This window comes from Hypomesus nipponensis, chromosome 3, assembly GCF_054491055.1.
Source record: "Hypomesus nipponensis isolate SF chromosome 3, ASM5449105v1, whole genome shotgun sequence".
NCBI classification, from domain to species: Eukaryota; Metazoa; Chordata; class Actinopteri; order Osmeriformes; family Osmeridae; genus Hypomesus; species Hypomesus nipponensis.
The window spans coordinates 5,842,752-5,870,134 of NC_140363.1; the positions used below are offsets into that span (position 1 = coordinate 5,842,752).

Genomic DNA, 27,383 nt, shown 5'->3' on the forward strand with positions numbered 1-27,383 from the left:
CCATTGAGACTGAGTAAATGAAGGAAGCAGGTTCATGGAGCTCATCAGGCTGGCTGGACGTCCTGGTTATAGATGATAGGAGCAGGGCTGGAGGTTCTGGTTATAGAGGATAGGAGCAGGGCTGGAGGTAGGTCGTGGTAATAGAGGGTAGGAGCAGGGCTGTAGGTCCTGGTTATAGAGGATAGGAGCAGGGCTGGAGGTAGGTCCTGGTTATAGAGGATAGGAGCAGGGCTGGAGGTAGTTCCTTGTTATAGAGGATAGGAGCAGGGCTGGAGGTAGGTCCTGGTTATAGAGGATAGGAGCAGGGCTGGAGGTAGTTCCTGGTTATAGAGGATAGAAGCAGAGCTGGAAGTAGGTCCTGGTTATAGAGGATAGGAGCAGAGCTGGAGGTAGGTCCTGGTTATAGAGGATAGGAGCAGGGCTGGAGGTAGTTCCTGGTTATAGAGAATAGAAGCAGAGCTGGAAGTAGGTCCTGGTTATAGAGGATAGGAGCAGAGCTGGACGTAGGTCCTGGTTGTAGAGGATATGAGCAGAGCTGGACGTAGGTCCTGGTTATAAAGGATAGGAGCAGAGCTGGAGGTAGGTCATGGTAATAGAGGGTAGGAACAGGGTTGGAGGTAGTTCCTGGTTATAGAGGATAGGAGCAGGGCTGGAGGTAGGTCGTGGTTATAGAGGATAAGAGCAGGGTTGGAGGTAAGCTGTGTTTACATAGGACACCTGTGATGCCCTCTGTTCTGCCCGCATCAGGACAAATGCAGAAACCTCATCTAAAAATACTGGGTTTCAGATAATGGGTTATCTGCCTTAATACAAACAAACCTTATAATGAGGCATTCCTCAAGTCCAATGACACTTTCCCAATGAGAAGCATCCATGCTTTTAATATAAAACGAACAGGGGAGCTTTGAATTGCTGATCCCAATGTATCGTGGGCTGTGAATTAAAACCCCCGTTTTGTCAATAGCCATTAAAGTTTTAATAGATATCATGATGCTATTCTCAGCCGCGTCCTTTTCTCCAACAACACGGCCCGTCCTGCTTACCGCAGAGGCATCTCCAGCGGCAGAGATGAAACCGGATGTCGGAGTTGTCAATATGACAACCTGAAACAGGTGAGCCTTGTATCAGAGGAAGTGCGAAGTCTGGAGACGGCGGAGTCGCGAGTGTAAAGTTGTCAGGTTGAGATGACGAAAGCACGCGCCTGTGCTGGGGAGCAGGCTGTCTGGTGGAGTCAAAACTCGAAGCACTCTAGCTTCAAAGCACAATGTTGATATTACGAAGGTTTACATGGGGAAGGTGCACAATTGCCTGCCGTGCGCCGTGCGTTCTGCTGGGCTTTGATAACTGGCGTGGAGACCCTCCCACCGCCACCCTGGCATTTAATGACTTGGTACTGTGATGTCACGCTAATTAGCGAAGGGAAAATAATTACTCCGAATAATGAATAATGAATCCTCAGGGAAACCTCAGGGCTGGGTTCTGATGGTGAGCAGATGAGGATAGGAGGCCCCGGCACAGTCGCTTTATTTACTCGGCTGAATTGGTGCAAACAGGTGAGCACAGACAGACAGACTATATCCGTGTGGTTTTACGGCCACCCCACAGTTTAGAGGTGTTAATCAGCTTACATGGCAGGGGCCGGAACACAGATGTCATTCCAACATTGATCCCACAAGTGTTATTTTGGGATAATTGCCTGTAAGTAATGACTGCCAACAGTCTTAATGATCAAACATTTTCAGGTCTCAAAATGTTATTTCCCGGAAGGGGGGGGGGGGGGGTGACCCAAGGGGGGGGGGGGTGATGTGTGAGCAGGTTAACTAGGTCCTACCCCTGCTCATGGAGGAGAAGGTTTGGGGCCTCGAGAAGCCTGATCCTGCAGAAGCTAAAGAAAAGCTTCTGTTTTTGCAGTAAAACATGGTTAGGGTTAGGGTGAGATAAAAGCATGGTTAGAGTTAGGGTGAGGTGAAAGCATGGTTAGAGTTAGGGTGAGATGAAAGCATGGTTAGAGTTAGGGTGAGATGAAAGCATGGTTAAGGTTAGAGTGAGATAAAAGCATGGTTAAGGTTAGAGTGAGATAAAAGCATGGTTAAGGTTAGGGTGAGATAAAAGCCTTGCGTGAGGATGCTGCTGCGTGCCAAACCTGCGGAATTAAATAGCGATGTCGTTATGGAGTTCCCGCAACTTCACATTTGACACTGTTCATCCCTCTATTGTGACTCTGGTCACTCACTGAGGCTTGGTGGGCTTGTTGCGCAGGCCTTCCTGAGCAAATCCTGTTGTGTGCGAGTGTGTCCAAAACCATTCTGCCTCTGCAGAAATCACTCTGGATTAGTGTGTCTGCCTAATGACTAGATTGAAATGTAAATTTGTTTCACTTGAAAGCAGCTGTGTAATGATGAGCTTGTTTGTAATCTGGCTCTGTAATGAGGACAACCAGTTTGATGACCTTGCGCAAGGATAGAACGCTTCAAAACTCCAACTCGATGCAGAAAGTCTGTCATTTTTCCCCGGGTGAGTGCTGCTCAGTTACAATCTATGCAGACACATGAACTCTTGTTAAACAGCTATTATAAACACATCGGAAGGACGTTTTGGATGTGAACGTCGAAGTCACCCACAACCACGCAACATCCAGGTTTCCGGAGAGAACGTTTCCTCCAGCCCTGCGCAGTCTCAGAGAGAAGGAAGAGTGCGTGGGCTGTCACAGTCTCGCTAATGTCGTTCATTTCACTTTTAAAACAGACGCATTTGAGAAAATGTGCTCTTGAACTGAACCAGCTTTGTGCTAATGGAGGCAGTGTTGTTGGGGGCGTAAGGCTGCAGCCCTGCAGGGTTTCTTGATGAAAAGCCATTACTCTCCTGTGGGCAATACCTTGTTCCTCACATAATGGGTTGAACACGCTGCTCCTGCTTGTGTGCTTCATCATCCTCCTCACTGGCCTAATGAGCAGGAGAGATAAATATAATAAGTAAAAGGCGAGTTAAGCAAAACTGTGGAGCTCATGGAGCCGGTGTTTATCGGTTAAACTCACTCCTCAAGTATATAACAGTCCACCCGCGTCAACGAAGAGCCGGCTTTTCCTCGCCGTAGCTGGTAGTGATCGCGCTTGTGATGCCAGAGGTGGCGTGTTTGATCCACAGTGAGGGGCAAACGTCGGCCCGTATACCCCTGACAGAGCAAGACCGCGTCTGAGTACCAACAAGTGCTACACTGGCATTCACCGGCACATGAACATCAGGGGCCCAACCCTCCTGGACTAGGAGCCAGGGAGAGGTGGGGAGGGGGAAGGGGGAAGGGGGGAAGCATGGGGAAGGGTATTTGGGAGCAAAAGGAGTGTGTTCGTAAAGAAGACGTGAGCATGTGTTCGTGGTCGTGACATGTGATGGGAACACGTCAGCTGATGGCCTCTCCCAGGACATAACGTTGTACTCCTGCTACCATTAGTAACATGAAATATTAGGGGATAGACTTACACTTACATAATTCATATGTAAAAAAGTCACCTGCAGTGAGTTGTTAATAATAATATCTGGGTGCAAAGTATTTATTCAAGCCGTGTACTTTCATGCATGTCTATCCAGGTGTTTGTGTTCCAAATTGTCAATGGAGGTAATGTTCTAGAAGAGCCAGAATGGCCATTCTAGGGTCCACAGGTTCTTTGTGCTCCCCTTCTTAATGCAATTTACCATCTGTTCGAGCTTCCATTAGTCTGGAGGGACGGCCTGTGCACTGACATTTCAGTGAGTGTTTTTCACCAGACTCAGTCTGGGCTAGGGAACAGAGGGAGGAGGTCCTCTAGTTCTCTCAGCTGTGGGGCTCCTCTACTCTGGGGTACATGGAGGGGGGTACCTGTTATTGAGGGTGGACCGCTGCGCCGGGAATGTACTGCATTGCAGTTCAAACCTTCCCATTACCAACAGGAAGGGCAGACGCGCAGCATTGAAAGTCAGAGTGATTGACATTTGTGTCATGTTTTCTGTTGGCGCCTGTGCGAGAGAGAAAGGGGGAAACCGAAACAAATACTGAAACATATCTGTGAAAAGACGGAGAGAGAGAGAGAGAGAGAGAGAGAGAGAGAGAGAGAGAGAGAAGGAGAGAGAGACAGAGAGGAGAGAGGAGAGAGGAGAGAGAGAGAGAGAGGGGGGGGGGGAGAGAGAGGAATAAAGAGAAAGGAACAGAGGGTGGGAGAGAAAGGGAGAGAGATAAGCAGAAACATCATCTATCAAACAAACACCCAACCATACCATGGGTGTCCAACTGTCAGCCTTCTGGTTTAGCATAATGAGTCTCTTCACAGAAGGAGCAGCTAAATGTTGCAGTGTTTCAGTGGTAGATCCTATAGACTCATGGTTCATGTGGCTGGTCTAGTTTATCTAGTTCTTATAGACTAATGGTACAGGTAACTGTCCTAGGAGATCTAGATCCTATAGACTCCAGGAAGGAGTCACCGTTACGCCTGGCTGGCCCAGGGTGTGTTTGATTTAGTGCGGGGAGACGACTGGAGGCGGCCGGAGATGCTGAAGCAGCCTTGCGTGACCAGACGCCAAGCAGGAAACTGACCAACTCATCTCTCCAGGGTTGTGTGTGGATATGTGTGTGTGTGTGTGTGTGTGTGATCGTGGCTTTCATAAAGTGTGTGTTAGCATGTCTGTGTTTGTGTGTGTGTGTGAACATGGCTTTGATAACATGCATATGTGTGTGAGTGAATATGAATGTGTGTGTTTGACTTTTGCCTTTCAAAACCTTGTGTCTTGTGTGTGTACAGGTTGTGTGTGTGTTTGTGTGTGTGTGTATAAATAAATATCCTTTATCATAATAATTTGACAAAAACCACGAGGCTCTGTTGTATTCTCAAACAATATACAGTAACACAGTCACAGAGGGGCTCAGCCAACCAGCCAGTCAACCAGTCTGCCAGCCAGCCAGTCAACCAGTCTGCCAGCCAGCCAGTCAACCAGCCAGCCTGCCAGCCAGTCTGCCATTCAGTCTGCCAGCCAGCCTGCCATTCAGTCTGCCAGCCAGTCTGCCATTCAGTCTGCCAGCCAGCCTGCCAGCCAGTCAGTCAGCCAGTTTGCCAGACAGCCAGCCAGCAAGTCAGGACTGGCATCTCAGTAGGGAAGCACAGGATTGTGGTTCCTGGCTCAGCAGGGTTGTGGTTCAGTTCGGTACTGTCTCTCCAGTGCTTGGGTGTGGTCTGGGAGGAGAGCGCTGAGATGTCTCTACATCATCACCAGAGTGCTGTTGATGGTTTCAGAGGGTCTAGGATCAGAGGGTTTCACGTGTCACACACAACACAAACACGTTTCAGTCATACTCGGTAAAAACGGAAAGGCTAAATATGAGAACATGAACCACAATGATGAAAAACGACTTGCTTACTTCGCCATATGTGGATACTGTAGGACACGTGTGGGACACAATTAAGTAGGCGTCTTTTATTCTAAAAGACAGTGATTCTTCCCCAGATGGCTCCAGTGATGTCTCCATTACAAGCTTCCGTGCCGAGGATCAGAGCTCTGCCTCAGCAGACACGTCCTGCCGGCTGGCCCGGTCGAGGAGGACAGCTGGGTCTGGGCCTGGTCCTCACTTCTGGTTCACTCGTGCTGGACATATCTGCCTGTTGTGACGTTCAGATAAGATTATAATTACAGCGCCTCCATAAAGCACTGTCCGCTTCAGCAAACACAGGCTCCTTCCTGTGTCCACACAGATGTTGCCTGCTTGAGCCCAGTGGGAGATGAGAAGAGCGGAGCATTTGGCTGTTTCCATGTGATCATCTAAGCCCAGGTAAGGCCTTCTGACGTTGCTGTGTGATAAGGATGGTGTGTGTGCGTGGGGGGGTAGAGGAGGGGGATCTGGCGTGTGTGTGTCTCTTTCCTGTTTGAACAACGCGAGTCCAGACACTGTGAATCTCCCTGCCTTGGTGTGGGACACTGCACTGCGGGAGCCTGGGCCTGGCCCCACTGTCAGCTGTCAGGGTAACCCTTCTACCTGAGGGAGATTAGAGGGCTCTGTCTGGATTCCCCCGTCCCTCTGCAGCAGCCTGGAGCGGCCCAGGGGTTTGTATTCATACCCGCACATTAACACCTCTTAATCATCCTCTGCTGGCGGTTTGATTCCCTTCCATGGCAACGCAGCGGGAGGCAGTGCCTCAGCCTCTGAAAGCTCTCAGCCTTGTGACGTCAACACCAAACACCGAGTAAACCAAGAACACTGGGGCCCACATTGTTTTACAAACTGATGTCAGTGACATGAGAAGTCAGTTACCCAGAGAGGTCAGTTACATGGGATATCTATTACTGTGCACAGACAAGTCCGTTTCCTGAGGTGTCCGTTCCACACACGAGCAGTGAGGGAGTGGGGCTAGTAATCAGAAGGTTGCCGGATCGATTCCCCGCCGTGCCAAATGACGTTGTGTCCTCGGGCAAGGCACTTCACCCTACTTGCCTCGGGGGGAATGTCCCTGTACTCACTGTAAGTCGCTCTGGATGAGAGCGTCTGCTAAGTGACTACATGTAAATCCGACACGTGAGCAGCTTCCCCTCGCTGACGGTGGCATCGTGAGCAAGCTGCGCCTCTCCCAGTGCACCAGGGTCCGTGCTCTGAGAAGACGACACGCACCACATCTGCAAATATCAACTATTTACAGGACGGCCATGATTTATGGAGAAGAGTCTCGCAGACGACTCTTCTCCTGTCACACCCTGGGGGGGCTCAGCTGATCCACCACAGGAAGGGAGGTTGTTAGACATGACCAGCAGAGCTCCGAGTGTCCGGGCCCAGATAACGGCAGACCAGCGGTAGATATACAGGAGGAGGCTGTGTTTATCGAGCACAGGTGTTTCTCTGTTTACAAAACAACACTTGATGCAGCCGTCAAACTGGGAAACACTTTCTAAGCTAAAGGTTGGGGGTTTTAGGGGTGAATTCAGCTCAAGTTCCGACACAAACAGCTGCATAGATGGTCTTACTACTGTGTTGTGTAGTTAAATGCAATGAAATGCTGGTTGGGAATGTGCATTCATATTGTAGACAGCAAACTCATTGTCTCTGTGCATAAAGCTGAGAATGAGGTGCGAGGAGAGAACAGCCTGGGGTTAGACAACAATTCAGACGGCACACCTCCCCAAAGTCCCTACACAATGCAGAACCACAGAAACACACAACCACTCATGTGCCTGACAAGGAAAACAATCACAGAAATAACAGTAAACTAGTTTGAAGTGCAAAGTGAAAGAGGACATGTTAGTCACTATCTGTATGAGAGACCAAAACCAAGATAATTATCCTTCCAGACAAACACAAACTGCACAAGCTTCATGAAAGGCAACATGAAATGGGGGAATTGCAGAAGCAATTTAATGGCTGTGGTGCTCCACATAAGGCTACTTTCTCAATTCTACTTGCAAACCCCTTTTGGTAAGATAAAATGACCTTGACAAAAGAGTCATATCGTATAACGAACGTGTGATAAAGTACAATTCATATAAATTGTTTTAATATTAGTCAAAGTGGTCAACGTGTAGCTGAACTGTTCATCACCGACCTTGCTTGCTCTCTGGAACCAGCTGGTGGGAGCGCGCGAGGCTTCGCACCCGTTGAGACGAATTATCCGCAATTTCTCACACTGTCTGTGCGCGAGCGGAGCACGCGGAGCACAGAAGATCAAGTCGGTGGGATGAAGTGATCGAGTCAAGGGGATGATCAAGCAGTGCAGTCGCGTTCACCAACACAAGATATTTTTTTGCGTGTCAGTGCAGTTTTTCCAAACCTCTATTTCGTTTAATCAAACGTTGACTTTGCGCAACTGTAGCATAAATTCCATGGTAAAAGTTTGACTGGTAAAAAAAGGATGATTTCCATATTGGTGTTTTTTCACATCGTGTTGTGGAATCTGGCGTCAACGTAACTGGATAATTGTTAGCCTATTTGATAGATTTATTGTTTTATCACATTAGGGTGTCAATTTCAACAAACATAGGGCATTATTCGCATTTCTCCTAGCGCTCAGGATTGCTTTCATCAGATTTAATGTCGCACTTCAGAATGGACCTCGTCGGGCTATACTTCCTACAGCTGGCGCTTATTGGTGAGTAATCAAATATAGGAAATTGAAACGTTAAAACATTGCACTGGTTTGTATGTTTGCTTGTGCTGAACTGAGTTTTCAGTAGAACGTGTCAAAACGTAATTGGGTACCAAGAGTGGTATCTCGTACTGGGGTGAAGAAACTGTAAGTTTTATTTTGCCCCTGTCCCTCACATCGGCGCGGACACAGGTGCTGCTCCGCACGGGCACCTGGCCGCATCGAGACGGCAGAATAACTCGAGCTGGAGTGTTGCCGACATGCCGCCTTCTAATGCTTTAGACAAGTAATAACGATGAGAAATGATATCATTCCGGTTTCTCTGAACACGATTGTTCTGGTTTATGAGCGTGCCCGCAGGGTAATGTCCATTAGGGATAATGCAGATTGTCAATGTATGTCAACTTGATGACTCCGCGGGGACGTTATGTTCAGATCGCTCATATAATGACTACAGCGATCGAACTGTTTCAGTACCAGTGATGAGTTGTCTTTGTGACCTTATTCAGACTTGCTTACCTGGAAAATAACCACATCTTGCCCGAGTTAATGTATTTCTTAATTTTAAAATAAAGATCAGTGAGTCCGTTTGGTCTTCTGAAGGTGAGGTCAAAACCTCATGTTCCTTCAATTTTATTAAGAACCGCAACTCCAACTAATTCTGCATCTCTTTTAATTAATCCCTAGATTAATTTAAGAGTGAATTGACGCCAAGCAGCAATTTCATTATGGATTTGCATGTGATGCCATGCCGTTTTATGCATTCTTACAAAATCAAACACCTGTTTAACATAAACATGTGTGTTTGTCTACAAGCTAGTATAGTGAACAAAAGCATACGTAGATTTCCATGCGGCACGGTCACATTGAGATTCAAACCACTCCAAACCCAGGGATGATGTTGCTCTGTAATCCTGTGTTTCTCTGATGCTCTGATACTGCTGGAACCAGTTGTCCCTCTTCGTGCTGCTCCCCTGTTTGCCACTAGCAGTGTGTTTGTGTGTGTGTGTGTGTATGCACGCTCGCGCATGTGTGCATTTGTGTGTTTCTGTGTGTGCGTGTGTATGTCAGTCAATGTAAATGTTTACCACCCGCCACGTTACAGCTACACCTCTCGCGTCACCGCTCTCTATAGCTGCCTCTGGAGGCCGCCTACAGAACATCCACAGCCACCGCACACACAGTCACACGCTCGCACGCACACACACACACAGTCACCGCACACACACTCACACACACACACACACACATGCCACCCACAGACAGACTCATCCAGCCACACCAGGACTCCTGCCCCTGCTTCAACAGGGTGGAGCTCCGGGGAGCCTGGTCCGTAAGCACCTGTCATGGCGGACGTTAACTACCTGTCACCTGCTCTTCGCTCCAACAGAGGGGGGGGGGGGGGGGGGGCATGCTGACAGCTGGCCATAGTCTTCCTCTGATGTTGTTTTCACCTTGTCAAGGGGACGCCAGCACAGCAGAGTGTCTCTTTAGCGAAGGTCTCATCTTCCTGTCTGTCTGTCTGTCAGATAGCTGGGACGCCATCCACACTCTGGAACACTCTGCATCCTGACGCAGGTGTGGCAACACCCAGAGGATGGCACGTTATATGACATCACAGGACGGTGGATATATAGAGGATGTCTATCACCTCACAGGACTGTGGATAGACATCTCGAGGATGTCTATCATATGATATAACATCACAGAGCAGATGGATTGTTTAGCTGGTCCAAGAATGTACGTTTATTCATGTGACACGGACAAGGAGATGGGTTTTACATTTATTTCATGAACATTTAATGACTTCTATCGCCATCCACTGCATGGTAAATATCACACGTTCAAAAATGGGAAGGAACTGCAAACCTCATGTTTACCGGCTAGCCTTGGATCAAACCATGTCAGATTATGCCCTGCTGTGATTTCCAGCACTTTATGCATTTATTCAAACAAATTGGCCTTCTACCATGTTCCTGCTCACCCTGCCCCTTCACCTGCCTTCTCTCTCTTCCCTGGTTACTGCAGTGTGTGTACTTCAGGTGTGTGTAGTACAGGTGTGTGTAGTACAGGTGTGTGTAGTATAGGTCTGTGTAGTATAGGTCTGTGTAGTATAGGTGTGTGTAGTACAGGTGTGTAGTGTAGGTGTGTGTAGTATAGGTGTGTGTAGTACAGCTGTGTAGTGTAGGTGTGTGTAGTATAGGTGTGTGTAGTACAGGTGTGTAGTGTAGGTGTGTGTAGTATAGGTGTGTGTAGTACAGGTGTGTAGTGTAGGTGTGTGTAGTATAGGTGTGTGTAGTATAAGTGTGTGTAGTATAGGTCTGTGTAGTAAAGGTCTGTGTAGTATAGGTGTGTGTCGTATAAGTGTGTGTAGTATAGGTCTGTGTAGTATAGGTGTGTGTCGTATAAGTGTGTGTAGTATAGGTCTGTGTAGTATAGGTCTGTGTAGTATAGGTTTCTTGATGGGCGGCTCCTTGGTTGAGACACTGAGAAGAGGGAGACGTCCTTCTAAAGGAAACCACTGGCCTGGTTATCAGTGCAGGTTTAGAGAGCTCCATTCCAGCAGAACACCGTTTCTGTGATGTTTCCTCTCTGCTGCAATGTGGGTCACCTGTGGCTTCAGGGAACCCAGAGTGAGAGTGAGGGTGTGGGAGAAACACAGAACACAATCCGTCTCTGCTCCTCCAGTCTGTACTTAGCATTTAGGACACGCAATCCACGATGTGGGATTGATCCGTTGATTGGGTTTGTCATGTGTCACTTCTCTGAGTGGACTGCCTTGGGTGTCAAGGCCACGTCTGAGACCGGGTAAGAAGCACATCTTGAAAAATGGTACTCTGGAGTTGATTTCAGCAGAGGGGCTCAGACGTTGCTTCGCCCGTCGTCTGGAAGGAAGCTGAACCCCGGCGGTCAGGAAAAACCAGGCGGCGTTGACTTCTTAGCACGCCGGCAAACCGGCAACATTTCAGTGCATTGTCTGTGCCAGCCCCCTGGCCTTGGCAGCGACGCCAGGTCGCTGCCGGGCCGTACGTGGAAAAAGCAGATGGAAGTCATTACCAGACGAGGCTGGGTGAGAGAGAGCTCGGAGGCAGAGGCAGATGAGGAAGCTGGGAGGCAGGACGGAGCCCCAGCATGGACCCTGTGGAGAGGTACACACGAGAGAGCAGGAACCACAGCGGGCCTTTTATGTTGAATCTTGCCATTTCGGTCTTTTGTTAAGGAAAGATTGGGAGCCAATTACCCTGGCTGAGCAGCACGAGAAGGATGTGGCATTTAGTTCCACGCGTGTTCCCGAGTCGAAATAAAAGCCTGCAAACGGTCTGGTGTGATTGAATCTCAGAAAGAAAGAAAGTCTAAATGCCTCCAATTATCTCTCTGCGCAGAGACTTTTTTCGTGAGAGACATGTTGAGCACAGACAGACAAGTAGACAGGATGCAGACAGACAGACAGACAGACAGACAGACAGACAGACAGACAGAAGACCGACAGAAAAAATGCAGTTAGACAGGCAGACAATCTGGTCCATCATGACAACCCAGCACCACACACATCCACCCACCTATCCTGCTATGGATCCTGGTTCTTTTTCCAGTCCTGGTCTTCTGGTCCTGGTCTTCTGGTCCTGGTCCTGACGCCCTCCTCCTGGTGGTCAGTGAGTTCTGGTGAGAGTGGACTGCTCTCCTGTAGGCAGATGGCCACAGACCCGGCCTCAGCAGAAACATGGACAATGGGGCTGGCGAGACCTAATGACTTAGTGTCTGTGTTCTGCACGCTACGACAGGCAACGTCTCCAGTCACTAGTCCGAGTCCAGATCTGCCTCTCTCCTTGTTGATCGAGGTTCACTGTTACGTGCTTCCGAACACGCAGACAAAACAGTGAGACGTTTAGGATTCCTTAAAGAGGATGTTGAAAAGCGTGAAGTAAAAACAATTTGTTAGTGTGTAATTGCGGGGCAGTCCTGGGCCATCTCTGGAAGTCTGTTGGAGCTGATTGAATAAACCCCAGCATCACAGACTCTCTCCTGGGATTGCACAGGCTCTGTTTCCTTGTAATAAGAAATCCATGGAGTTTCAAAAGGTATGAAAGTAAGTAAACACGAAAACTTAGTCAAACGAGAACATCTTTGGCTCAGTATTACTATTACTAAGATTGCTATATTAAATATGATGTAATTCATTATATATCAGGGTAAGACATACTACCCTGATGTTTCTGCAGGCCTACTTCAGTCTACACCATCAGGAGAACCGAATAGAAACATAAATCAGCTCGTTTCCTATTTGAGTGATTCGTTCAGCAGACCCAGGTGGAGATTTGAGTGACATGATGTTAGCTGATATAATTGTTCAAACTTACTTACTAACTCTACAACAATATACATTCATTAATTCAGAAGATAAATAGTGTAGGTAGAAAGTACAGCAGAAAATCAAGGATCAGGGGTCTCATTTATAAAACTGTGCGTAGGATTCTAACTAAAAGTCTACGTACGCCCAAAATCCTAAAATGACAACTTCTCAGACACTGTTAGCGTATTGGTGGAGCCCGAAAACTCCGAAAATTTGAGTCCGGTAGATCACCAATAAAAAAAACTATGCGAGTGGCGTCAACTGTGCCAGTGTTAACGCGAGTCGAGATACAATTTGAAAACAAAAGCGTTTTGTTATGAACAGTAATCTATTAAAGTCTGGACTGATAACGAGGGCGTAGACTGTATGTTCGTCATGATAATCGTCATGATAATGATGACATTTAGTGAAAAAAACGTGTGTGAGGAAAACAAAATATATAAATATTACGAGTTATCGTTCTTCCCACATTTACTTTCTGCAGTCTGACTACAGTACGGTCATCTGCGTCGCCAATTCCAACTGTTTCCAAAATGTGCGTAGGCCTACGGGAGGGTCAGAGTTTGCGTGGAGGACTGCACATTCTCCCGTCAAGTTTGTTTTTTTATAAATCACAACCTATGCGTGGAAAGTGGCGTACGCACATTTTCAGCCCCGTTTTGTGCGTGCGCAAGCTTTATAAATGAGACCCCAGAAGTGCGTAGTTCTACAGTATTTTGGTGGTCAGAGTTAAGGAACAGACTGTATTTACTAGCCATGTTACAAGTTACTAGCTTTACCCTCCCCCTGACAGGCTGTGAGCTCGTACAGCTAACATGGCCTGTATTACTGCTGTGTTCCTCCGTAATGGATCAACATGCTTTCATTCCTCGATTTGATTTACTCCGCCCTAACCCTCAACGGATTCCTGGACAGCATACTGTATTCCATGAGATATTTGCTTGTGAATGTATACATATCTCTGGTGGTGGACAGTGGGTTACACTCAACTGGATCTATGCATTTTCATCATGAATATATTTAGTTTCACATGAGAGGCACATATGGCAGGAAGACGAATTACTGCCAATATCACGGTTCTGAAAGGCACTGCGTCTGAAGGTGTCCATGTGGTTCTTAAAGAGGAATCTGGACTGCCATACAGTGGACCATATAGTGAGTGGTAGAGATGCCTCTTCTGAACTATTTCCAATTTATTTTGGAAATCTTTCAAGCAGTATGCAAGTGGAAAGGAGGGCAGAGGAACGGATGAACAACAGGGACAAATATTATTCGGGGGTGTGCACCTGTTATAATCCAGTTGGACTTTTGGAGCAGAAGGAGAACGACAGCAGGCACAGACAGACACACGCACATACACACACATACACACATAGACAGACACACACACACACACACAATCGCTTTCTATTTTCTTCAAATCGAATTCCAGTTGCCTGTTGCAAAGTCAGTGTGGTCTCAGCCTTCCACTGTGTTGCCTGCAGTCAAGCTCATTTAATTTGAGAATACTTTTTTTAGACACGCTCCTTCTGGTGGAACAGTGAATATAAGATGTAAAGGCTGTCTGCCTGGAGACTGGGGCCAGGGAAAGATCAAACAACCAAGGGAGGAGGACTGATAGAGAGGGATGGGAAGCAGAAAGAAAGGTGATAGAAAAAGAGCAAGAGTGAAAGAGAAATATTCAGTCAGCGAATCCGCTCTCATCCCTTAAGTCAACCTCCATCTTTAAAGCCACCATATTTATGTTTAATTGGAAGCTTCAAACTCTGTCCGTCTGTCGCCCCCCCCCCCCCCCCCCAGCCTCTGAAGTATGACCTGGTATTATATCATTGATCTCCACCACCCTGACCTTTTAGTGTTTAATCAGGTCCACCCCTTTTTCACCATGGTCTGGTCCTGCCTGGCCAGGGACTGGAGGTGCTGCTCTGAGGCTAGCATGTACTGTTCTGGGGCTAGCAAGTACTGCTCTGTCTCCCCGGACGACCACACACTCCGTCAGTGAGAGGCCAAAAGTGGCCGTATAAAAGCAAAGTGTTTCCAGCGTCTGGAAGCAGGGCTCTTCTGGGCAGCCAAAAGGCTCAGTGACCTCGCTTCTGATTGGCTACCTGCCAGACCCCAGGGTTAGGTGTTAACCACCTCAGAACAAGATGCTGTGAGGGGAGGTGTTGGTGGGAAAGGATGGCACTGAAAGATCCTAGATGATTTGGAGTCTGTTGAGCCACACAGAGAGCAGTCACTAGCTTCCTGCAGCCTTCACAGGCTCCACTTACGTCCAGTCTCCATCAGCGTTAGGGAGCTAACAGAGTGCACCCGTGGACGGTGCTGAGGTAAACGCAGGCCAGGGACCCAGAGGAGCCCCAGACCCAGAGGAGCCCCAGACCCAGAGGAGCCCCAGTCTTGGAGGGAGCCCCAGTCCTGGAGGGTGCCCCAGACCTGGAGGGTGCCCCAGTCCTGGAGGGTGTCCCAGACCTGGAGGGTGCCCCAGTCCTGGAGGGTGCCCCAGTCCTGGAGGGTGCCCCAGTCTTGGAGGGTGCCCCAGACCTGGAGGGTGCCCCAGACCTGGAGGGTGTCCCAGACCTGGAGGGTGTCCCAGACCTGGAGGGTGCCCCAGACCTGGAGGGTGCCCCAGTCCTGGAGGGTGCCCCAGACCCAGAGGAGCCCCAGTCCTGGAGGGTGCCCCAGACCTGGAGGGTGCCCCAGTCCTGGAGGGGCAAGACACTGCCACATTGGACAGTTGTGTTAGATGGGGTGGAGGAGGGAGAGAGGGGGCACAGGGGGTAGAGGAGGCTGGCTTTGTTACAGAGGGCAGGGGAGAAGGAGGGGACGAGGAGAGAGAGGGAGAAGGCTGAGGAGGGAGAGAGGGAGAAGGTGGAGGAGGAGGAGGGGCTTTGCAGCTCAGTGCTCTGTGAGGTGCAGTGTAAGTATCTGTCACCAGACAGGTATAGTCTCCGGAACTTCTCCACTCGGTAATAACGCTGGTTACATCCCACTATCAGCTCGGCAGCTAAACGGGGAATTATGCTGCGCTCGACAAAGGGACTGTGTCAGGGACGTGACCACGGCGCTCCTCGACGCTGCAGGAGACGGGGGAGCCGGGAGGGGAGATCTGCATACCGCGCGTGGCAGCAATCTCACACTCACACGCCTGGCTACGCTTTCATCCCCAGCGCTGGCCTTATCGCGGTGGGCTCCTCAATTGCACACCGTTTATTTAACGTTTGTTGCAGCAATACATATCTGTCTCTGTAGGTTTTGGCCTGCCTTTGCATGGCGTCGAATCATTACCCCGTTGCAGACGTGGTCGTTTGTTCCCTCACAACCATCCAAGTGGGTTTATTTGGCACTGTTTGTTGTGTGTTGGTGGGTAGGTATTCTCCCTCTCAGAGCTGTGAGTGTGTTTTTTCGGTGTTTATCTTGGTGTATAAGTGTTGTGGATGTGTTTTGGACTGTGGTTGTTGTGTGTGTGTGTGTGTGTGTTCAGTGTATGGTTTGCTGGCCCTATGATCCTGCTGGTATATAGCCTTGATCCCTGTTGTGCTTTTTCTGAAGATAAATCTGTCCGTGTGCCTTCTCTGACAGTAAACCCTTCAACAGCAGTCGTGTCACAACCTTCTCTGCGCTGATCCCTGTTCCACCATTAGGACCTGTAGTGATGGGCCAACACGTTCAGCTACACTGAGCTCCCTCCCTCCCTCTCCTCCCTTCCCTCCCCTCCCCCTCCCTGCCCCTCTCTCCTCCTCTCTTTCCCTCCCTTCTCCTCTCTCCCCCTCCCTCTCCTCTCTCCCTTCCTCACAGACCTTGCCTGTCTGGTCTACCGTCGCAGGCTTGTTAGCTGTCTCTGTGTGGCTTGTTACCAAGGCCAGTGATCCATGCATGCCGTCCCATGGAGGGAGGAGGGATAGAGAGACAGACAGACATGAGAGATAGAGGGTAGCGGAAGGGGTAGAGAGACATAGAGGGGTAATAGAGAAAGGAGGGACAGAGAAACCGAGAGAGGAAGGAGGGATAGAGAGAGGAGGGACAGAGAGGGCTGCTTGCTGCCTAGCATGCCTCGCATGCTTCATGATGATACCTGCCTCCCTTCTGGTGGAAAGGTTTACTTATAATGTTTATGCGACTTGAGTGTTTAGGTCACATGGGAACACGATTTCAACTTGAGACTTGTTCCTAGTTCCTGAGGAACCTATTCCTGAGGTACTTCCTGGTTCCTGGGTGGGCCATACTCAGGTGGTCTCTTTAGGCTTGGATGGTCTGGGTCGGGAGAATCCTGTAATTGCCTCCTTATGGAATCGGTTAGTTAGCTCTGTTTACTCCACAAAACACTAAACAACAACAATGTACCAGGGGATGAGAAGACTTTGTATATTGACCCTCTGGGAAATCTTCAAAAGATCAACACCGTTAATTACTAATGCTTGATTCCCTTCGATGTTAAATTCAATGCTATCAGCCTATTGGAGAGTAGAGTTAATGGACCACAGATGTAGGAACATTCAAGGTTAGGCTGCATGTTAAAACAAGCCCTAAGCGTCCTCTCTATATACAGTAGATGCTTCCTCACTAAACTCTCCTGAGATCCTCCCGCAAATAGAAACCCATTCTGTCATTTATTTATTCATGCTCTATTTTCTTGCTTACTGTATTTCCATTCTGCCGGGCTGACAGGGATGGGCGTGGCTTCTTCCTCCCCGCTCTCTAACGAGCGACGAGCTCCACGGCGTTCCCAGAGCGCAAACCCGCACGGCTCGCCATGGGCGCCCCTCTGACGTAGATCTGGAAAGCGTAGATCTCTCTGATGTAGGGCTGGCCGACATCGACCTGCCTGACAAAGATCTGCCCGACGTAGATCCGCGTCAATCTCTCCAGCCGGGATGTGTCTGGATCGCTCTAAAAGATCTGTGTGTAGATCTGTCTAACGTTGATCTGTCTGGTACAGATTGGTCTCGCAGCACAGCTTAATCACCAGCTCGAGATGTTTGATCGTGCGCCTCTCTATTTGAGCTCCTTCCGCCTCCCCCCCTTGTCTCCCACCTTCCTCTCCCCTTCCTCCCACCTTCCTCCCCCCTTCCTCCCCCTATCTCCCCCCTTCCCCCTACCTTTCCCCCACCCTTCTCCCCCTTCCTCCCACCTTCCTCCCCCCTCCCTATTTTAGCTCCTCCCGCCTCCCCCCCTATCTCCCCCTTTCCTCCTACCTTCCTCCCCCCTCCTCCCCCTATCTCCCCCCTTATCCCCCCTTCCTCCGACCTTCCTCCTCCCCCTATCTCCCACCTTCCTCCCTCCCTCCTCCCCCTATCTCCCGCTTCCCCCCACCTTCCTCCCCCCTCCTCCCCCTATCTCCCCCCTTCCTCGCACCTTCCTCCCCCCTCCTCCCCCTATCTCTCCCCTTGCCCCCCCCTTCCTCCCCCTATCTCCTCCCCCCCTCCTCCCGCCTACCTTCCTGGTTGTCACCCGGCAGGCCCTCCTCCACGCCCACCAGAGATCAGTGTGAGGAAGGTTGGCGTCACATGGTGTGAGCAGAGCGGGAGTGGGAGGGGAGAAGGGAAGCGTGCCGAAGGAGGCCGTGAGAACGCGAGTGTGAAGAGGCACCCGCTCCACTGTGTGTCTGCTCCCAGAGGGCTCCCCCCCCTCCTGCTGCCCGCTGTCCCGTCCCAGGGAAACACGCCCCCCCCAAGGGAGCGCGGCGCCAAGAGAGATGACCAGGAGGGGGATATGAGCGGGTGGTTGACGGGTTCAGAGGGGACGGACTGCGTATGTGTGAGGGAGACGGAAAGACAAGAGAGGCCAGCGAACACATTAGAGCAGTGCTGCTCCTCCTTCAACCACGCCTCTACGTCAGAGACAAACCACAATTTGAAGGAAAGCCATCGATCAATCAAGCAAGAACCCTGTTTTTTTTATGAGCAATCAGCCATGTCAATTCAAGGGTTTCCATTGCTTAAATGTTCCGGTGGTTGCAACACGAGGTTGACTCCCTCATGTCTATCGTATTGGCTCAGCACAGGATTCTATTAAAATCCAAAATTTGAAACTAACCATAGTCAAGCTGTGGACAGGTGGATGATAGAAGACTATGATTGTTCAAGACCTGGTTCATCACGCCGCGCTGTAGTCTCCCTCTTCAATGCTGTCAACTTTCCAAGTTGTAATAGAAAGAATATTCAGCTGCATGAAAATGCCTTTCTGATTCGGAATTTCAACTCTGGCAATTGTCAATATCTGCATAGTTAACCTCCTGACATCTTTTCACGCAACCCCGCATTTTGAACTGTTGCACAACTGATTATAGGCACTAGACATTTCCTCAATTCTGCAGTTATTCCACCCACATGGAGGACTTCCGGATTAATTGAGTGAAAAATATACCAAATTCCTGTCATTTTGCAAGTGCTGCCCCTGAACCTTAGCTGGTGCCTCAGAACCTTTGATTTCTTGTTCGCTTTTGAGGTCTGTTGGTCCTCTTTGTCTCTCTGTGTGTCTCTGGGCTGTAACCAGCTGTTTCTCTGCCTTTAGTCTTTCTAGTTACAGTAAAAAACATCCTACTTTGTGTGTTTTCATGTGAAGGGCTGCAGAGCTGTACAGAGCTTTCTCTAAGTGTTGGCAGAGCTCTCTAGAAGCTGTCGGCCTCATCAGTCACGTCCTCAACGTCGCCTCCCGCGGTTTCTCTCCCGCTCGCCTACCTGCCTCCTCTTTCTTTCTAGAGCTTTCTAGACTCCCCCCTTTGTTACTGCAGACATAACAACCTCTCCTGAACACGGGTTGGAGTGTGAGTGTGTGTGTGTGTGTGTGTGTGGGGGGGGGGGCAGGGGGTTGTGGGGGGGTCAGCAGTCGATCCCGTTCTGGATAATTGATTTCCTTCAACGTTAAATTGAATTAAATGTAAAGCCCTTGTAGCTAAGTAAGCTTTACATTCAGCACACAGCGCATGGTTCCACAGCCTGAGACCCACATGAGAGTCTGCCATAATGAACCTAGCACTGATCGGGACTGATGGCAGCATTAGAGACTGTGTGTACAGTAGCTTACAGCTTTTGCATGGATAATGTCCTTGCTAATTAGGCTACTCACACACACACACACACACACAAACACTATATGTTTATACACAACCGGATCGCGCACTCACACATGCACACGCGCATACATCATCACACACACACACCACACACACGCACCCACGTACCAACACAGGCCCACACACCACACACAGACACAGACAGACACACACCACACACTCATACTTCATACTTCACACACAGTTTTAAATAGCTGCCAAAAAGAGTAATGGTGCAATACTAGAAAACCAAATGGCTTTTCATTTATACTTCACAAAATCACACACTGTTTTCACTGACGCACACAGGAAGGACAATGTTGGGGCACAGTCAGACAGGAAGTGTGAAGGACAGGCTACACGACAGTATGGGCCGTGTGCACTCCTGATCAGGCTTTGTAGGGGCTTCAGTAAGAAGGCTGACTGTCGGAGTGTCTTAGACTTCTTTTGAAGAGAGGCTGGTCCGCGTGTCTCCTGGTGTAAAGTCACGTAAAGGACACTGCATCCTCACTGCTCTGGCGTACCTGCTGCAGTTAGAGCTTCTATATTACTACAGTGATGCATGACCACTGCCCAGTCTGTCTGATCCCAGGTCACAACAGCCCAAGCTTTCTCCCCCCCCCCCTCCTCTCCCCCCCCCTCCTCTCCCCCCCCCCCTCTCCCCCCTTTACTCTCTCAATTTTTCACTCTCTCATCCCTGTATCGCCCCCTATGTCTCTCTCTCGCCCTCTCTCTCGCCCTCTCTCTCGCCCTCTCTCTCGCCTTCTCTCTTGCCCTCTCTCTCCCCTCTCCTCCACCCAGGGGTTATCCTCGGTGTGTGTCCCTGTGCTCCCAGAGAGAGGGTTATTTACAGAAGGTGTGGGTGGTGTCAGAGGGAAGCTCAGATAAGGTGATGTGGAGTGTGCTGGCCCTGGCTGCGCTGCCCAGCGCTCCCTGCAGCTGTGAATCATGGGATACCCGGGGGAGCTCGGGACAGAACCGTAATTAAACCTCCACACTATCATCCTTCTCCTGCCCCCCTCCTGGCCCCCTCTTCCCCTCTCGTTTTTTTCCCCCCTTCTCAGCCCTCTTTAAATTCCTTCTCTTCTCCCCGTCCTCTCCTTACCTCTCCCTCCCCTCCCTTGGCGCCCCCTGTACCCTCCTCCTCCTCCCTCAGCCTGTCACCCCCTGTAATCCCCCCCTCCCCATCCCTCCTCCTGAGCTGCGGCGAGGCTCCTCCCCCCTGGTCCTCCTGCTGTCTCTCCCAGGCGTGTTAGCCCTGGCTGGGGGTGAGTCTGCAGGATCCGCTGTGTCCTTCAGGCCGTGGTGGCCGAGGGGCTTTCCGTGGCCGTCTCTGCTCTGTGACTTTGAAAAGCCGCGCTGCATCTGCAGACACGCAATGTCAACACGCAATATGTATCATTTTCATAACCACGGCACGCATCGGCATTCGCGGGGTAATGACACAGACATCTGCTAATTGCTGACATGAAATGTGATTGTCATTTCAGCATTGCCAGAATCACTTTGTTTGGATGAGGGAGCGCTTAGCCCTTTATGTTCTATCAGCCAAATGATCTCTCCCAACTCAACGTGTCCCTGTTCACCCGGGAATGACCTGTGGACAGTGACCTGGGCAGGGTGGATTCGGAAACTGCACCCTTGGAAATGGTTTGATGTGGCACTTCAGATATGATGCTGTTTCTATTACACCGTGCAATGTAATGCTGTAGTTGAGATGTAGTTATTGTGACACTGTGGTGTGGTTGTTTTGCACTGTCTAGTAGATACAAGACCGTTCCACCGTATCACAGAAATACTGTTAGAACTAGGCACCACTGTTAGAACTAGGCACCACTGTTAGAACTAGGCAACACTGTTAGAACTAGGCACCACTGTTAGAACTAGGCAACACTGTTAGAACTAGGCACCACTGTTAGAACTAGGCACCGCTGTTAGAACTAGGCAACACTGTTAGAACTAGGCACCGCTGTTAGAACTAGGCACCGCTGTTAGAACCAGGCACCGCTGTTAGAACTAGGCACCACTGTTAGAACTAGACACTACTGATCCATGATCTTTTGCTGTACTTTTGCTCTATATTGTACGTCTCTTTGGATACAGTTGTCTGCAAAATGTTAAATAACAGTACAAAGGAATGTAATGTTAAATGGGCAGAACCGATATCAGCATATACCAGCTCACTACGTGCGTGGAGTGGTGTGTGTGTGTGTGTGTGTGTGTGGGGGGGGGGGGGGAGCTAAGGTGGACAGGGTGGTGTGTGGGGGATCTGAACAGACTTTTATCTAGACTAGAGGACCATGATTACATGGATCACAGTTACGCAGGCTAGAAAACCTCCTTTGAAGTCCCTATCCACTCATCACACACTCTCTTATTCAAACACACACACACTTATTCAAACACACGCACACACTCATTCAAACACACACACACTCTCATTCAAAAACACACACACACACACACTGTCATTCAAACACACAAGCACACTCTCTCTTTCTTGCTTTCTATCTCTGGTTTTACAATAATCATGGTTGCGTAGGTAAGAGTTAACCTTAATTTTATAACATGTTTACCTTGTAATTGATTTCATTCATTTGTAATGTTATTAAATGTTTATTTCATTTAACCTTACTTTGACCATTCTTTAACCCATAGAGTCAAATACCTGGAATTCTATTGGTATTGGCATTATTTGGTTCATGCTAATACACTGTTCAGTTTCCCATCTTCCTTTAAACCACAGGGGAATTATTTTGGGTTGTTTTGCCAATATTTAACCCCCTACAATATACACACACACACAAAACACAACCAAACGTATTTCCTCTCTTTCTTTCTCCTCTTTGGTGTAATATAAGGACAAACAAGTAATAAATACTGGATCTGGAGTGAATGCTCTCCATAACCAAAGTTGAAAGACTGTCTTTATACCAACTACAGCTTGAGGGTCAGACATGTGTTACAGTGTATGTCCACGGGGACTCTGAGCTGGCCATTCAGAGCGTACCAGATAAAGAAATGGCTGAAAACATCATTTAGTATGAATATCACATAACAGCTGACACTAACCAGCAGTGGAACATGGCTGCCTCTCTCTCTCTTCTCTCTCCTCTCTCTCTCCTCTCTCCGCTCTCTCCCCTCTCTCTATTCACTCTCTCTTCTCTCTTTCTCTCTCTTCCCTCCGCTCTCTGTCCTCTCTCTTCCCTCTCTCCTCGCACTCCTCTCTCTCTCTCTCTCTCTTCTCTCCCCTCTTTCTCCTCTCTCTCCTCGCACTCTTCTCTCTCCTCTCTCCTCTCTCCAGTCCCAAGGCCAGCCGCTCAGAGGACTGTTTAAAGGCTCTGTGTTTAATGCAAGCTGACAGCCGGAGACATGGTGACAGATGAAAGCTTTTCTATAAGAACATATCATAGGAGCCACGTCACCACCCGTTTAATTATTAACCCTGCGATGCGGAGGGGCTCGGCGACAAAGAGGGTTTATTTGTTGTTTTTGAATAATTAAGACGGGCTCTTGTTAGAAAATCCTTTTGTTGTTTTGTAAAACACTCCGAGGCAATCTGAGCGTCGATTCCCCCATGGCGACGCAGGGAGCATCAGGCAGTCAGCCGGCTCGCGACGCAGCCCGCCTGCATGCTGATGGCTCAATGCAGACACCGCTCCTCCGTCATCCACAGCGTTGATCTCAAACACCCCTGACTGGGACTGCAGAGCTGCTCCAGAGAGAAGCCCAGACCCACTTGAGCAGTCCTGCTCATTTCACAAACTTTCCGTGGCACTCGAGCCGAACGAGGTGGAGAGACGGCCCGTCCGGCCGGCGCCCCTCCCTCCCCTCTCACCCGCCTCACCCAGCCACGACAGGACAGGTCAGATGAACCCTCCCTCTCACCCAGCCACGACGGGACAGGTCAGATGAACCCTCCCTCTCACCCAACCACGACAGGACAGGTCAGATGAACCCTCCCTCTCACCCAACCACGACAGGACAGGTCAGATGAACCCTCCCTCTCACCCAACCACGACAGGACAGGTCAGATGAACCCTCCCTCTCACCCAACCACGACAGGACAGGTCAGATGAACCCTCCCTCTCACCCGCCTCACCCAAACACGTCAGGACATGTTAGAGCAGCCCTCCCTCTCAGAAGCTGAAATCTGAAGTCTGCAAATAATTCATGTTTAACGGACCACCTTTCCAACGTTCTCCCCTGGTTGTCTTGTGGAGGGGGGGGGGGGGGGGGGCAGAGGAATGAGAGAGGTCCAATGGAGGTTGGCTTGCCCCTGGGCAGAGCAGAGTGGTGGGATGAAGACCCAGCGGGAGGGAGGGAGGGAGGGAGGGAGGGAGGGAGGGAGGGAGGGAGGGAGGGAGGGAGGGAGGGAGGGAGGGAGGGAGGGAGGGAGGGAGGGAGGGAGGGAGGGAGGGAGGGAGGGAGGGAGGGAGGTGGATCCCTTGCTCCCTGGGGACAGCAGTCCCCAGATCCTCTCCAGAAATATGCCAGGCATCCATCACAAGCTGACAGGCACACAGCAAGGCAGGGGCGCAGAAATGCTCTTACAAACTAAATATAGACTCAAGTAGGCTTATATATATTTATATATAGACCTAAACTATATAGGATATACAGCTCTCGGGAAGAATTAAGGCCACAGCACCTTTTTCTTTCCTTTCCAACTTGTGAGGAACAAAAGGGTTTAACTTCCTCACTCAAAACTTTCCTTGTCTAATGATTTGGAAAGGACAGAAAGGTGCCGTGGTCTTATTTTTTCCCCAGAGCCTTATATACTATAAACTGTACATACTGAATTTGACATCTAGAGTATTTGCATACAGGCATGCAGAAACACAGACAGGAAAGCAGACACACACACGCATTCTGCACAGCAGCACAGACACAGGCCCGTGTTGTCACGGCTCATTCTGCAGGTTAGCGAGGCACATCCTCTCAGCAGACGGAGTGTTTATCACATCAGGCCCTCCCCCTCCGCCAATCCCAAACAGGCAGGGGCTCCTCTGGTCCAATCACAGACGAGCCTGTGGCTCACCTCTCCCAGTCACAAGCCCAGACAGGCAGGACGGTTCTGCTGTCTGCGGCGACGAGCAGGATGGGCCAGGTTCCCGGCGCCCGTGTCCCGCCGCCGCTGATAAGAGCCTTGTCACGGCGCTGTCACATCCCTACCCACGCACGCCATGCCGCACAAGCCTCTACCCCTCACCGTCCTGGGGAGTGCAGCTCCTCACTGGCTCCTGCGACTCGGTTGGAGGGAATCCAGAGAGGCAGCATGGACCTGCCAGCCGTCTCTTCAACAGCTGTGAAGTTTACTGTGATCTGTTGTGGATGCTCATAAAGCTGGAGGTGAAGCTGGAGAGGGATGTGGTGCTCCCGGGGGGAATGTGTCTGCTCCCTGGGGGGTGGAGGTCTGGGGACGTCTGGTGAGGTGGTCTGGGGTGGAGGCGTGGAGATGTCTGGGTAGTTGGTCGGTGGAGGTCTTGGGATGTCTGGGTAGCTGGGGGGTGGAGGTCTGGGGATGTCTCGGTAGCTGGGGGGTGGAGGTCTGGGTAGATTTTCGGTGGGTGTCTGGGTAGGTGGTCTGGGGTGGAGGTGTGGAGATGTCTGGGTAGGTGGTCTGGGGTGGAGGTCTGGAGATGTCTGGGTAGGTGGTCTGGGGTGGAGATGTCTGGGGTGGAGGTGTGGAGATGTCTGGGTAGGTGGTCTGGGGTGGAGGTGTTGGGAGGTGGTCTGGGGTGGAGGTGTGGAGATGTCTGGGGTGGAGGTGTGGGTAGGTGGTCTGGGGTGGAGGTGTGGAGATGTCTGGGGTGGAGGTGTGGGTAGGTGGTCTGTGTGGAGGTCATCGTGTTTCCAGGCTGCTGGAGGCGGGTTTGGTCCTCATCCAGACATTCCAGGTCCCCTTGGGCTTCTCCCCCGCCAGCCAAACAGCCCAATTAAAGTCTGGGGTTGTAAATCTCTATTAAACCCTCATCCTGCTGTTCTCCTCCTGGCAGCCCCCCCCCCCCTCCAACCAGCCCCCCCTTACACCCCCCCTCCCCATTGACATCATCAAGGTGCTCACAGCCTGCCCCCCACCCCCCACCACTGCTTCCGGCTCCTCCAGAACCAGGACAGGAGCATCTGGGTGGGCCAGTGGACCCGGAGCGGGGCAGCCAAGCGCGGCTGCATCTCCGCCCGCCCGCATCCGGTTATCCATCATCCTTGTCACTGCAGTGAACTCACAGCGGCTGCGCTGACTTTTAAGAAGACTTGACTCGAGTAAGCTGTCGCTTTTGTTTGTCAATGTAAAAGGTCGGTACGTTCGTTAATGACGCGTGCGAGCCGCTGATAGCTATTAGCCTGCATCCTTGGGGCCGGCGTGGGCGCCAGCGGACTGAGGCTTTCAGCTGACGAGAGGTTTAGAACTGGAGCTGTGCTGTTCTGGAGCCCCCCCCCCCCCCTCACTCCTGCCTGCCCCCTGTCCTACTACCACCCCCACCCCCCACCTCCCTTGTTATGGAGTAGAGAATAAGAGGACAGCCATACAGGGTGAGTCTCGAGGGGGTTGTAACGCCTCTCCTAAATCAATACTGTAATCGAAACAAAAGAGCATCCAGCAGTCCTCCCTGGTGCAGGCAGAGCTGTGAGTACACAATGCATTTTGATAGCTTGTATGTGTGCTTGAATGTATGTATGCGTGTGTATGTGTGGGTGTAAGCATTGTCAGAATGTTATAGTAGATGTGGACTTGAGTTTCCGCCATGGAGAAGTTGTAATGGAAGGTGTGTACAGCTTTTCCCTGTGTGTATGTGTGTGTAGGTGTATGTGTGTGAATGCATGCGAGTGCATGTGTGTGGCGCGCGCGTGTATGTGTGTGTACACGAGTGTGTATGTGCGTGTAATTGTGCGGGTTACAGTGTGTGTGTGTTGAGGGGGTGTACATGTAGGTATGTGTGCTGTCCATGTACATCAAAATGTGTGTGTGTGTGTGTGCGAGAGAGAGATTTCTATATGCATGTTTCAGATTTATGCATGAGCTCCTGCGCTCTGTGTGTGTATAAGGAAGAATCCAAGGATTCCAGTTCCCCTCTGTGTAATCAGAGTAGCGGAGCGTTATGGGGAGGGAGGGGGGGGGGCAGAGGAGCGAGGAAGAGGCACCAGCTAACAAGGCCAACCATGCTCCTGCTGCAGAGTATCCAGGACCCGCAGCTTCTCTGCATTTCAGGGAACAGTTCCTCCTGCTCCCAGCTCTCTCTCTCTGGGGAACCTCGTTCCACCAGCTCCCTGCTGTGTCTCTCTGGAGAACCTGTGTTGTACCTTATCTCAGCTTTTATCTGGAGAACCTCTCAGTTCAGGCACCTCATTTTGACAATTGACCCATTTTTTAAAATATTTTACTGGTTGTAAAGACCGGATGGAGAAATCATTTGTAAAAAGGGCGTGCAGTGTTCTACCGACAACCCAATGCTTGGTGACGATTTGGTCATCTCCTGAGTTTCAGAAAAAGTAGCATGAGAAAGAGTAAGCTGTGTGCTGAAGTAGTCGTAGAGTTGGCCAAGGCCGGGTTCACTCAAACACAAGAACAAATAATAAACAAAAAGAAACAAAATAATCCCCATGTTGGTAGTCTATATGGATTAGGAGGCTTCAATGCTGTGCAGTTACGGCAGCACACTGAAAGGATTATGTAGGAGCCAGATTGGAGGGATTAGATTGTATTATCGAGGGTACAAAATGATCATATTTAAGAGCAAGGTCAGGGCAGCTTCGGGAGGTACAGGTGCTCCACTGAGCTGAGTCTCCTTCATGCATACTCAACGTACCACAGAGCTCAACACACAGCTTCATCCTGCTGGTCGCTAGCAGTCTGATCCCTCCCTCCCCGTTCCTCCTCCCTGTCTTCTCC

The 27,383-nt window shown here is 50.2% G+C and overlaps 1 protein-coding gene and 1 long non-coding RNA gene across 2 annotated transcripts in view; one reads left to right on the plus strand and one right to left on the minus strand.

Annotated features, from left to right (window-relative positions):
* Window positions 1–4,823: 4,823 nt before the first annotated feature.
* On the minus strand, window positions 4,824–7,694 carry LOC146299543 (uncharacterized). The gene is made up of 3 exons (XR_014733340.1): window positions 7,551–7,694; window positions 5,384–5,621; window positions 4,824–5,263 (listed from the first exon to the last, which is right to left on the minus strand). It is a non-coding gene; the product is annotated as an uncharacterized LOC146299543 (long non-coding RNA).
* The window catches only part of gfra4a (GDNF family receptor alpha 4a), a 53,820-nt gene continuing 34,130 nt past the window's right edge, over window positions 7,694–27,383 (plus strand). The window contains exon 1 of the mRNA XM_084683221.1: window positions 7,694–8,093. Within this exon, the coding sequence (XP_084539347.1) occupies window positions 8,036–8,093 (58 nt within the window). The 5' untranslated portion in view covers window positions 7,694–8,035. The remainder of the gene's footprint in view (window positions 8,094–27,383) is intronic.